The sequence below is a fragment of the Leucopleurus acutus genome (assembly GCF_964270905.1).
Source record: "Leucopleurus acutus genome assembly, chromosome: 1".
Classification (NCBI taxonomy): domain Eukaryota; kingdom Metazoa; phylum Chordata; class Mammalia; order Artiodactyla; family Delphinidae; genus Leucopleurus; species Leucopleurus acutus.
The window spans coordinates 86,879,635-86,894,089 of record NC_139142.1 but is presented as its reverse complement, the minus strand read 5'-3'; the positions used below and the strand labels follow the sequence as shown (position 1 = coordinate 86,894,089).

The 14,455-nt window shown below is 35.3% G+C and overlaps 1 protein-coding gene across 2 annotated transcripts in view; it reads right to left on the bottom strand.

The window, feature by feature from the left end:
- CTDSPL2 (CTD small phosphatase like 2) overlaps nt 1-14,455 on the bottom strand; it is a 71,333-nt gene that overhangs the window by 46,456 nt on the left and 10,422 nt on the right. For both annotated transcript variants that reach the window (XM_082845257.1, XM_082845258.1), the window contains exon 2: nt 6,173-6,382. In XM_082845257.1, the coding sequence (XP_082701383.1) occupies nt 6,173-6,358 (186 nt within the window). In that variant the 5' untranslated portion in view covers nt 6,359-6,382. The remainder of the gene's footprint in view (nt 1-6,172; nt 6,383-14,455) is intronic.

Below are 14,455 nucleotides of genomic sequence, written 5' to 3'. Positions count from 1 at the left end.
CGGGGAACTAAGATGCACCGCATGACACGGCCCCCCCCCAAAAATACACACACACACACACACACACACACACACACACACACATATAAAATCAGAATGTGCGGGAAAGCAGTACTTTGAAAATCATAGCTTTAAATACTTGACTTAGAAAAAAATTAAGGTGTAGTATTAATGACCTAAGCAAGGGGCTGGCAAGCTACAGTCCAAACGCCAAGTCCAGCACATTGTTTTTGTATGGCCAGCAAACCAAGAGTAGTTCTTATATTTTTAAATGGTTGGGGGGGGGAAAGAAAAGAACGATAATATTTTATGGCTCATGAAAATTATGACGAAAATCAAATATCAGTATACAAAGTCATGCTCATTCATTTATGTATTGTCTACAATGGAAGAGTTGTGTAGTAACTGCAATTACAGACAATATAGTCTGCAAAGCCTTAAGTATCACTTATCTGAAATATTCACAGGAGAAGTTTACTAATTCCTATTCTAAGCTCCCACTTCTATGAGTTAGAAAAGTAGAAGTAAATCAGATAAAGTAGAAAATAGTAAAAATAAAAAGTAGAAATCAATTAAACAGACACTGGAAAGAAAAGAGAAAATGAACAAAGACAGATGTTGGTTCTTTGAAAAAGTAATGAAACTGATAAAGCTCTAGGAGCAAAACGGATCAAAACAAAGATAAATCATAAATTATTCACATCAGGAGTGAAAAGAGGAACATATCATTACAGATCCTGCAGACATTATTAGGTTAATGCAGAAATACTGCAAAGACTTTACACCTAAAAATTTGACAACTTTGATGAATAGACAAATTCCTTGGAAAACACATGACCAAAACTGAAGAAGAAATAGAAAAGCTAAACAACCCCATATATATTAAAGAAATCAAATTTATAATAAAAGCTATTCCATAAAGAAATCCCAGTCACATTCCAGAAATCCCTCTCCAGAATTCATCAGTGCATTCTACTTATAATTTAAGGATGAGATAATACTTAGTCAACACAAGTTCTTTTAGAAAAAAAAAAGCAGCAGAGGAACAGTTCTTGACTTGTTTTATAATACCAGAATAATCCTGATCCCAAAATCTTAAAGCATTACAAATCAAAACTACAGACCAAAACCCTCATGAACACAGATGTAAAAATCCTTAAAAACAAACCCAGCAGCAAATCAAATCCAGCCATACAAGTTTGGTTTTCCATTCAAAAAAATTTATGTTCTACTCCACATTAAAAGAGGAAAATCTGAAGAATATCTCAATAGATACAGAAAAGTTTTTGATAAAACTCAACAACATAATAAAATCTTATAGCAAACTAGGAACAGAAGGGAACTTCCTCAAACTGATAAAAGATAACTACGGAAAACATTTAGCTAACATCATACCTAATGTAAACAAACTCTCTTCCCCTAAGATCAGTAACAAGTGTTTGCTCTCACCACTTCTACTAAACAATGTACTAGAGGTCCTAACCAATGCAATAAATGAAGAAAAAGAAATAAAAGGCCTAAAAATCAGAAAAGAACAAGAAAATTATGGTTATCTGGTATATGATTATGTATGTATAAAACACTATGAAATCTTAAAGAATAGAATGATTAAGTGAATCTAGCAATTTCACATAGTACCTGGTCAATATAGAAAAATAAATTATATTTATATATATTAGCAACAAAGAGAAAGTAAAAACTTTAATGTATTACATCATTTAAAACAGCATTGTAAAACATCAAATGTCTAAGAATAAAACTAATGAAAGGTGTGTAAGACCTTGATATTAGCAGGAAAAAATTAAGAACACCTATATTAACATAGAGATATATCACGATCATGAAGTGGCAGACTCAATATTGTTAAGATGTCCAGTCTCACTAAATGATCTACATGTGATACAATCTCTATTATAATTCTAGTAGGCTTTTCTGGAGAAACAGACAAGCTAATTCTAAAATTTACATGCAAGGGGACTTCCCTGGTGGTGCAGTGGTTGGGAATCCACCTGCCAATGCAGGAGACACAGGTTCGAGCCCTGGTCTGGGAGGGTCCCACATGCAGCAGAGCAGCTAGGCCTGTGCTCCACAACTACTAAGCCTGCGCTCTAGAGCCCACGAGCCACAACCACTGAAGCCCACACACCTAGAGCCCGTGCTCTGCAACAAGAGAAGCCACCACAATGAGAAGCCCACGCACCACAATGAAGAGTAGCCTCTGCTCGCTGCAAATAGAGAAAGTCCTTGTGCAGCAACAAAGACCCAATGTGGCCAAAAATAAATAAGTTAATTAAAAATAAAAATAAACGGTAAATTAATCTAGTTGTTAAAGAACTCATCTAGAAAGACGTTCTTTTACACAAACAAATGAGATTTAACTCTGGAAGGAAGAAAATTCCCAAATATAACTATGAAGCTTAGTAATACAAAGGTTAAAGAGAACAAAGTTTTCATCTAATCATGTTTTTCACACTAAGGAGCACAACCCATCAGTGGATCATAAAATCAACTTAAAACATGAAAATCACCTTTAAAAGGAGAATAAGAAACAACACCATAGAAAAGAAAAATCAGAACACATCAAGTATGTTAAGGGTGAGTTTTGTTTCATATGTATGAATGTAGTATATAAGATGTTACTTCTTTCTGTGGATCATAGTTAAAAGATCTAAAAACACTGATTTATGTAACAGGAAACTGATGACTCCTAACTATGACAGTGTAACAGTATTTAGGTAACAGAGAAAAAGACCATTTTGTTATGGGAAAACACTAGAAACCACCTATTTAGAAAGGAATAGAGAGATCACTGGTATAAAGCAAATACATTTTAGTTGTGAGGTCTTCTTTCACTTCAAATATATATTAGGAATCTCATCATGCTAAAAGCAGAAAGACTGAGTATGAACACTTCCTGAGTACTCTTACTGACAATTACATAATTCTGAAATGAGAGAAGTGGTAGATCCTTGAATCATAAAATCTAGATCTGAAAGACATGAGAGATTTCATTCATTCTATTACAGTCTGAGTTGTGTCCCCTAAATTCCTATGTTGGAGCTCTAACCCCAAAAGCCTGAAAATGTAGTCATACTTGGAGACAGGGCCTTTAAAGAAGTAATTAAAGTGGGATCATTAGGATGGGCCCTAATCCAAATATGACTAGTGTCCTTACAAGAAGAGATTACAAAACAGACAACACATACACCAAGTGGCAACCATATGACGCCACGGCAAGAAGGTGACCATCTGAAGTCAAGGAGCGAAGCCTCAGAAAAAACCAACCTGGCAACACCTCATTTTAGATTTCAAACTGCCAGAACTGTGAGAAAATAAATTTCTGTTGTTTAAGCTACCCAATCTGTGATATTTTGTTATGGCAGACTATTACGTACCCTAGTAAACTAATACACACCTCTTAGATGAACAACATATGTTTAAATTATCTAAATACTCTCATGGCTAATTTATGCCAAGTTAGGACTAGAATACAGATTAAAACTTATAAGGAAAATAAAAATAGGTCAGTGAGAGTAAACTGGCAAGAATACCAGCAGCCATTCAAACTGGAAATCATACAGTAAAGAAGAGCAAAAGAGTTGGCCCATATGCAGAGACCAAGTTTCAAAAAGCCAGACTCATAAGACAGGCATGAGAGCAATGTCAGACACCTTAGAAGAAAGACAACTCAAAGAGAAAGCAAGAAGACTTGTCTATAAAGTTCAATTCTAACCACATAACTTTAAAAGTCCAAAAGAAGAGAAAGGAAAGGTACCAAAGAAACCAGTGGCTGCATAGGGAGTTATCTAGCTAACTTGGATTTTAAAAGGACACTTGTAGAAATAAGAGAAGCAGTCTATCATCCACTCAGAAAGACTGAAGACAGAGGATGATGATACATGCAAAAAGTACTAGGGAAAAAAAAATTTCCTAGAAGAAGAATAAGCCTCAAGCTTTGAGCTGATGATAGAATATAAATAAATGACAAAATCAGCAGCATAGAAAGACTCAATTCTTATTTACTTTCATCAAGAAAGTTTTCAATCCTTACACAAGACAGGTGATGCTATAAAGATATTATCTAGCTCCTTTGAGACAGAATGGTATAGGAAAAAGAGCACAGATATCAGAGTCAAATTGTACCTGGGTTAAATCCCAGCATTGTCACTTATTGGAAAGGCAGTAGTGCATATTGTTAAATAATTGACAACAATTACTATAGAAAAACCCTGAGTGTTTTAATTGACATGGGCAAAAATTTGCTGACCAACAAAGAAGATCTAAAACTACTAAAGGAGAAAAAAGAAAGCATGACATGATATATGATATAATATAATATAATGCCACATTAGTAGAAGTATGTCCAAATCAACGGAAATAAATATGAACAGAAGTCAAAAGACATAGGAAAAACCAATGTTCGCTTCTGGTTGTTACCTTTCATGAACAACAGAAAAGGGTGACCAAGGTGGTGATCTATATCATATATGTCATATAATGAAAACTAGAAATATTTAGCCAGGACAGTGACTGAGGGTTTGTACTTGCACATGAAGAAAAAGAACCTATGAAAAAGTAAAGGGTATGGGCTTCCCTGGTGGCGCAGTGGTTGAGAGTCCACCTGCCGATGCAGGGGACACGGGTTCATGCCCCGGTCTGGGAAGATCCCACATGCCGCGGAGCGGCTGGGCCCGTGAGCCATGGCCGCTGAGCCTGCGCGTCCGGAGCCTGTGCTCGGCAACGGGAGAGGCCACAGCGGTGAGAGGCCCGCATACCAGAAAAAAAAAAAAAAAAAGTAAAGGGTAGGTATATTTTCTTCAAGATAAGGAAGAACTTTACAACATTTAGAAGTGTTCAGAGAATGAACTGACATACAGTGATGTTCTCATCAACAGGGGCTAATGATAACCCATACGGAATTTAAAGATTCAGGAATTCATGTTTCTGGAAGGAATTTTATCATTGTTATACAATAATACTAGAATACTTCTAGGCTCATGTAAATTAACTCAAAGAAACTTAAAAATTACATTTAAAATTAACAAAAGAAATTTTACTTATATTATTAGAAAAACAAAATAAAACCACCAAAACGAAAAAGAAAATTCTAACACAGAATACTTCTAAATCTTGGCCAATGGTTCACAGTAACTAGGCTTTTTTAGTTCTATGATGACAAAAATCTATCACTATGAATAAATCGTCACATTGGTTTATTTTTCTACTTATCAAAGTGACAAACTTATATTATAATAAGAAATTTATCATATATATAATAATCCCAAGAAAGAACATGAGTAGGCAACAGTGATAACAAAATCTACATACAATGAATGATAATAACATTATCATTAATACATTAAAATTTCTCAAAATGCTTTTCCACCTGTTTGCCATCCAATCTGAAAACAACTCTGAGGCAGACAAAGCAGTTAGTATTAGTCCCATTTTACTGTCTTCCTGAGGCTAAGAGGGGCAAATGCCTTTCCTCAGATCATTTAAGTTGGTCCAGAGTATGAAGTATGAATCTAGAGCATATGACTCCTGGGCAGTGTCCATTCTTTCTTTCTTTCTTTTTTTTTGGCTGTGCCACACGGCTTGCGGGATATTAGTACCCCGACCAGGGATTGAACCTGGGCCCATGGCAGTGAAAGTGCCAAGTCCTAATCACTGGACCGCCAGGGAATTCCCCATTCTTTCTTAATAACTTTTGTTTTCTCATCAATGAATAATACATTTTCATTGTACAAATGTTAGAATTCAGATAGATAAATCATCTCCCTAATTAGACAATGTATTAATATTAACAAGAAACTTTAACTTATCTTTGAAATGAAAAAAAATGGAAGTAAAAGAAATAATTCAAGTAAATAAAATTTTTTACTTCCCATAATTCCCATTTACTTCCCATAATTCAAGTAAATAAAAATTTTTTACTTCCCATAATTCTAAGTTGAGAAAACAGAAGGCTAAGTGGATCAGTTAAGTAGAATAAATAATGTTTTCTTGACCGACCATTAAATATTTTACATGTCAATACTCTTAACACCAAAATGTAGACACATTCCCTTAAATAGGGCTCTAGCAATATTAGATTTCTCATCTTTACATGCTTAAAGAAAACAACCTAAACTTCATTTTTAATGATATAATTAAAAGGTAAAACCATTACTTTGGGTGTGCTTCCTTTAATGAATTTTTTAATTGAAGACAACAAGCCAGTTTCATTCTTCGGTGGTTTTTCTCCTCCTGAAGGCAGGCTATCATCAACCTCTGAATATTTCCTCTTTGCTCTGGCAGTGCGTTGTGTTTGGATTTGATTTGATTGCTGAGAAGCTTTCCGTGTTCTCAGCCTCATCTTTTATGGGTGCCACATGTAAAACTATAAGAGAAAAATAATACAGGTTATTAAAATTAAACCTAGCATACCCATATGTGCCCAGCTTATATAATAAAAATATCTTGATTAAAAAGAAGTCCAGGTCTATAAGGGATTGAAATAAGAAACTGACATTTTATTTATTTATTTATTTTGGCCATACCACACATGACTTGCGGGATCTTAGTTCCCCAAGCAGGGGTTGAACCCAGGCCCTCAGCAGCGAGAGTGCGGAGTCCTAACCATTGGGCCACCAGGGAATTCCCAAGAAACTAACCTTTTAATTGAAACGTGTAGTGCTTTGAATTTTATTACATTCTCCCAAATAACCTTCCCACAACTTCTGAAATATTATATCCTATGATCTAATAGAGCGTGCATGTTCCTTCCAGAGCACTATGCTGCCTCCACCCATGCTGACCTTATCATTCATTTAATCACTCATTCATTCATTCAACAAGTATTTATTGGGCACTTACCACATTCTAGGCACTGGGCTAGGTAAGTGCCTAGTAAAACAAGATAGAGAAGGTTTTTACCCTCTGGAGCTTACAATGTAGTGGAAAAAAACCTTAGTCAATGAATGAATTAATTCCATGAGCACAATTCTAAATATCAACAAGTATACAAGTATCAATATAACAAGAATGACTGGATCATTCTGTGGTATTTGATGTTACCATATGTAATGATCTTTTTTTTTAAGTGTTCAATTCAGTGACATTTATTAATTTGCGGTGTTGTCCAACCATCACCATTATCTATTTTCAGAACATTTTCAATCACCCCCAGAGGAGACCCCATACCTATTGGCAGTCAATCCCCATTTCCCCCTGCCCTTAGCCCTAAGCAACCACTAATCTCTTTTCTGTCTCTATGGATTTCCCAATTCTGGACACTTCATGTAAGTGGAATCACACAATATATGGTCCTATATAACTGTTTCTTTCACTTAGGATAATGTTTTCAAGGTTCATCCATGTTGTAGCATGTATCAGTACATTATTCCCATTTACGGCTGAGTAATGTTCCATTGAATGGGTAAGACTACATTTTGTTTATCCATTCATCTACTGATGGACATCTGTGTTGTTTCTACCTTTTGGTTAAGTGTGAATAGTGCTGGAGTGAACATTCATGTACAAGTTTCTTTTTGACCACCTGTTTTGAGTTTTATTGGGTATGTAACCAGGAGTGGAATTGCTGGTTCATGTGGTGATTTTATGTTTAACATACTGAGGAACTGCTGTTTTCCACAGCAGCGGCACCACCAGCAAAGTACAAGGTTTTCACTTTTTCCGTATCCTCACCAACACTTGCTACTTGTTTATTTTTTTATTATAGCCATTTTAGTGGGGGTGAAGTGGTATCTCATTGTGGCTTTGATTTGCATTTCCTAATGGCTAATGATGTTGAGCATCTTTTCCTGTGCCTGTTGGCCATTTGTTTGTAATGACCCTTTAAATACCAAATTCACATCAGACAGAAAATATGAGGCCATCGATTTGAACTCTCTCATTTCACTGATGAGAAAATTAATGGCTGGCAAAAATTGTCCCAAGACTTAGAAGTAGTTGAGAACATTCCCTGAATTATAATCTGTGAAATAGAATACAAAAACTACTACACTAATAATTAAGAGATCTTAATTAGGTCTAATCCTACTTCAATCATAGCTAAGCTATAGCCACTTAAATATTTTTTCACCTGTATAATGAATACATTATTCATCTTACCATCTTGACGCTCAAAATGAAGAAGGAATTAGAAAAGCTATAAAGTGCAGAGAAGAGTAAAACTACTCACAACAGTGAATGCATTAGCAAAAAAGTCTAACCAGTTAAGCACTCTAAACTCCTAAAGGTGAAGAAATTCTTGGCAAAGAGTAGGGTCTTCGCAGACAAATTAGGAAGCTTAAGAAGTCGTGTCTTGGGCTTCCCTGGTGGCGCAGTGGTTAAGAATCTGCCTGCCAATGCAGGCGACATGGGTTCGAGCCCTGGTCCGGGAAGATCTCACACGCCATGGAGCAACTAAGCCCGGCACCACAACTACTGAGCCTGCGCTCTAGAGCCCGTGCGCCTAGAGCCCATGCTCCGCAACAAGAGAAGCCACCACAAGAAGCCTGCGCACCTCAACGAAGAGTAGCACCTGCTCACCGGAACTAGTGAAAGCCCGCGGTGCAGCAATGAAGACCCAACAGAGCCAAAAACAAAAAACAAACAAACAAAAAGTTGTGTCTTTAGTAATGCAACACAACAGTCACAGAAAAAAAGTTAGGACCCCTCCCTTTTTTAACATATAGAAACTACACACACACACACACACACACACACACACACACACACACACACAATCTACTCCAACAAAAAAGTCCCAACCTCAAAGCCTTCACCAGAGGAGTCCTAAAATATCTTTCCAAACAACCATTTGTTTTTCATCACCAAATAGTGTTCAGTTTTAAGCTGTCATCCCCAAATAAAACAAATACTGCCTTTTCTCCTAAAGAGTCAATGTTAACTTCTAAAGGGATTTACTCAAGGTATGTATTATTTACTTAAATAACTCTATTTACAGTGTATAAATTTTGTCTTAATTCCTTTGTTCTTCAGCACAGCACTCCTTAAAAAGGAAAATTCCCATAAAGCAAATGCATGGGGTAATTTTTCAAAAAGAAAGTTATTTGTATTCAATTTCTTTAAAAATCTGTAAAATTTTTTTTTAATATTTTCAAAAATACCTATGGGTGAACCTATCTTAAACCCAGAATCTTTAATGGAAATTTAAAAATTTTATGAAATAATATCTTCATATAAAGTAGGTCTTAAAAGACTAAACACATATAGCTAGTTCAGTCCAAGGGGTTCAGCTCATTAAAATTTAAATATTGGTCACCTGCTACCAGTATGGTAATAAAAGGATAAAAATGATACCTCTTCCCATGAGAATCAAAAAGTCTAACAGGTTAAGGATAGATACACATCATAGTGTATATATAAAATGCTAGATCACTCTTCATGGAGAGTGAAGATTTTAGGAAAGCTTAGGAGAAAGGTCCTCTGAACTTAAAAATAACCAGTCACTGGAAAGAAAGACAAGAGCATTTAAAGAAGGAGGCTGAAATGTAGAGGGTTTTAGTCCATTCCAATAATGAGTTGTAAAAGGTATACTTAATAGTTCTAAAAGGGTTGGAGCAGTCAAGCCCTCATGAACTTTTGAAACTGACCATCAAGACTAAAATCTTACAAAGTATGTTCCTTGACCACAATTATAAATCAAAAACAAAAGAAATCTTAAATAGTACCATATACTTGAAATTTTTTAAATTTATAAATAAATCATGAGTCAAACAAGAATTCACAAGGGAAATACAAAATATTTTGTAATGAAAATTAACAAAAAGAGAGCACATCAAAATTTCTGGGATGTAATAAGCAGCACTTAGAGGGAAATTATAAACATACACGTACCTAACAACAGAGTCCCCAAATATATAAAGTTAAAATTGTCAATCAAAGTGAAAAACAGGCAATTCAACAAGAGTTGGAGGCTTTAATACTCCACTTTCAAAAACGGATAGAATAACTAGACAAAAGATCAATAAGGAAACAGAAGACCTGAACGATTCTTGAGACCTAAGAGTCATATACATAGAACACGCCATCCAACAACAGAATACACATTCTTCTCAACTTACAAATGGAATATTCTCCATGAAAGACTACATGTTAAGACACAAAACAAGTCTCACCTTTAAAAGAACTGAAATCGGGTCTCCCTGGTGGCACAGTGGTTAAGAATCCACCTGCCAATGCAGGGGACATGGGTTCCAGCCCTGGTCTGGGAAGATCCCACACGGTGCAGAGCAACTAAGCCCATGTGCCACAACTACTGAGCCTGCAATCTAGAGCCTGCATGCTACAACTACTGAAGACCACGCGCCTAGAGCCCGTGCTCTGCAACAAGAGAAGCCACCACGATGAGAAGCCTACATACCACAACGAAGAGTAGCCCCCAGTCGCAACTAGAGAACGCCTGCACACAGCAATGAAGACCCAACACAGCCAAAAATAAAATAAATAAATTTATAAAATAAATAAATAAAATAACTGAAATCATACAAGTATATGATCTCCAACCACACTGGAATTAAATTAGAAATCACAAGGAAGGAAAGTTGAGAAATTAACAAATGTGCAAAAATTAAACAACAAACTCCTAAATAAACACTGTGTCAAAGAAGAAATCACAAGGGGAATTAGAAAATACTTCACAATGAATGAAAACAAAAACACAGCACACCAAAACTCATAGCATGCCCCTAAAAGCAGTGCTCAGAGGACAACTTATAGCTGTGAAGGCTAATATTTTTAAAAAGACCTCAAATCAATAAAAAAGCCTTCTAGCTTAAAAAACCAGAAGAGAAAAGCAAACTAAATGTAAAGCAAGCAGAAGAAAGAAAATAATAAAGAAATAGAACAAAAATAAATCAAACAGATAATTTTTTTAAAAACAATGAAGCCTAAAGTTGGTTCTTTGAAAAGAGCAACAAAATTGACAAATCTTTAGAACTAGACAAGAAGAAAAGAGAAAACTCAACCTACTAAAATCATCAATGAAAGAAGTGACATTAATACCAACTTCACAGAAATAAAATGGATTATGAGAAAATACTACGAAAAACTGTACAGCAACAAATTAGATAAACTAGATTCAATGGACACATTTTTAAGAAGACACAACTAAAATGACTCAAGAAAAAACAGAAAAAGACTCATAACAAGTAAAGAGATTTAATTAATAATAAAAAAATACTTGCCACAAAGAAAAGTCCAGGACCAGGTGGCTTCACTGGTAAATTTTACATAATGTTTAAAGAAGAAGTAACACCAATCTTTCTCAAATTCTTCCAAAAAATTGAGGAACACCTCCCAACTCAATCTATGAGGCGCATTACCCTGATACCAAAGTCAAACAAAGACACTACAAGAAAACTACACATCAATATCCCTTAGGAACATAGACAGAAATATCCTCAACGAAATACTAGCAAACCAAATCCAGCAGCTTAATAGAAGGATTACACACCATGACCAAGTGGTATTTCTCTCAGGAATACAAGGGTGGTTTAATATGAAAACTAATCAATCTAATACACCATATTAAAAGAATAAAGGAAAAACTCCACACAATCATCTCAGTTGATACAGAAAAAGTATCTGACCAAACCCAACATCCTTTTCCAATAAAAATACTCAACAAGGGGCTTCCCTGGTGGCGCAGTGGTTGAGAGTCCGCCTGCCAATGCAGGGGACACGGGTTCGTGCCCCTGTCCGGGAGGATCCCACATGCTGCAGAGCGGCTGGGCCCATGAGCCATGGCCGCTGAGCCTGCGCGTCTGGAGCCTGTACTCTGCAGCGGGAGAGGCCACAACAGTGAGAGACCCGCGTACCGCAAAAAAAAAAAAAAACAAACCTCAACAAACCAGGAGTAGAAGGGAATTCTTACCCAATAAAAGACATCTACAAAAGCCCCAGAGCTAACATCATACTTCATAGTGAAAACCTAAATGCCTTTCCTCTTACGACCAAAAATAAGACAAGGATGTCTACTCTCACTACTTCTATTCAACATTTTACTAGAGGTTCTAGTCAATTAAGCAAGAAAAGAAAAGAAACCTATGTCAGAAAGGAAAAGTAAAACTATCTCCTTGTAGATGAAATGCTCTTATACAAAGAATAACTATAAAAGCAATAACCATAAAAGGAAAAACTGAATAAACTTGGCTTAATAAACATTAAAAATTTTCTGTTCACCAAAAGACACCAGTAAAAAAAAATCAAAAGGCAAGCAACAAACTGATGCAATATTCATAAAACATGTATCTTGTAAAGCACTTGTATGCAGAATACAAAGAAATCCTAAAACACAACGAAGACAAACAAACCAGTAGAAAAAAATGAGCAAAAGATTTGAGAAGATATTTCATAACAGCTAGATAACTTGCCACAAGCATATGAAATGATACTCGATATTATTTATTATCAGAAGTGTAAGTTAGAAACATTAATAGCATACTAATCCGCATCTACTTGAATCGTAAAAAGTATTGTACAAGACTGACAACAATAAATGGTAGCAAGGATGTAGAACAATGAGGACTCTCATATTTTGCTGATGGGAATGTAATTTTGGTAAAAGTTGAGCACTTTCTAATAAACAACACATAGCCCTCTGATCCAATAATTTCATTTCTAAGTTTTTAAACAAGAGAAATATAAACATGTCCACAAGGTTCTTTTACCAAAATGTTCCTGGCAGCTTTATTTACAATAGCCCCAAACTGGGAACAACGAAAATGCTCAGCAACAGAAAGATGAATATTGTGGGTTTTGCTTTGTTTTTTACAGTGGAATAATAATCAGAAACAGAAAGCAACAATTACTAATATCATCAACAACATGAAAGAATCTCACAGACACTGAGCAATGGCAGACACAAAAGAGTATGCATTTGGTGATGGCATTAAAAAGGCAGAGGCAAAAATAATCTAAGGAGAAAAAAAAATCAGAATAAAAGTTGCCTTGAGGAAAGGAAATGTCCTATATTGTGATACGGGTGTAGATTTGTCAAAACTTACAGCTAAGATCTATGTATTTCAAAGTATATAAAATTTACCTAAATAAACACCTATAAAAAGTTCTTATGAATAACAACCAACCAGGTAGGAGTGGGTGGAGGTATAGATCAAAGAAGACAGACAAAGTGTTAATAACTACTAAAACCGAGTGATGGTTATATGGAGATTCACGATACCATTGTTTACTTTGTGCATATGTTTGATATTTTCCATTAAAAAATAAGAACAAAAATCCTGACTATGAGAGCTACTGACAGGGTTCAATATGAGGAAACTGCCGAATAAAGTCAAAACAGAGTAGGACAGAATCAAATGAGAAAAGCAAACAGAATACTAGAAAAAGACGGAAAGAGGAACATAAACTAAGCAATCTCAGAGAGCAGTCCTCCATATTTTCAAACACTATAAGAAAACAACAGAAAGTTCCACTTAAGCCAAAACCTATCTTTAACCAAAGCTCCTTCTAAAAGTTTAGGAAAACAAATTTCACATTAAAAAGTAACAGAAATCAGACCAGAGCCCATATAGTTATCATAAGAAGAAGAAAAAAAAAAAAGAAGCAGAATAAAATCCCTAATTTCCTACAAACAATAAAATTACAAAAAGTAACCCCATAAAGACAGATCGCAACTATAAACCACTTCCAAGGAAAGGTTAAAACCACTAATATAAGAACAAATTTAACTGGAATTCAGGGGGGTGGGGATAAAGTGACAGAAGTCAGAAAAAAATTAAAAAGTAAAAAAAAAAAATTATTTCATAAATGAAGACTAAAGAAAAAAGAACAAAGAAGTAAATGAACACAACAGATAGAAAAAAGAAGACATATTTCTAAACATTAAAAAAATGCAGATTCAAGAAAAACTGATCAAATATTGAAGAGAGTCAAAGATCAGACACTCAAAAGTACAAAAAGAAAACTTTCCAGAAACAGAAGTCTGAAACCATGTATTGAAAGACACAGACATGAGAATAGCAACCCAGAAAGACAAATACCAAGACAGTCTAGTATGAGCTACTAGAACTTTAAATTACTGAATTTTAAGAAATGGGGGAAAAATTCTTTGGACATATAGGCAAGATAGACATAGGCAAACTTTTTCTTACAGAATCAGAGAGTAAATATTTTAGGCTTACAAACCATAGGGTGAAAGTTATATGAAATTCAAATATCAATGTCCAGTGTCCACAGCCATGCTCACTGGTTTCCAAATTGTCTATGGCATTGCATAGCATAAGCAGCCAAAGACAATATGTAAATGAACAGACATAGCTGTGTACAAAAAAAGTGTTTACAAGCACAGGCAGTCAGCCCATGGGCAGTAGTTTGCAGACCCCTGATTTAGGCATACACTAAGTGACTTTATAATGGACAGAATATGAGACTATTTTAAATTTTTCAATAGCAACGCTTTATGCCAGAAAAAAATGGAGTAAAA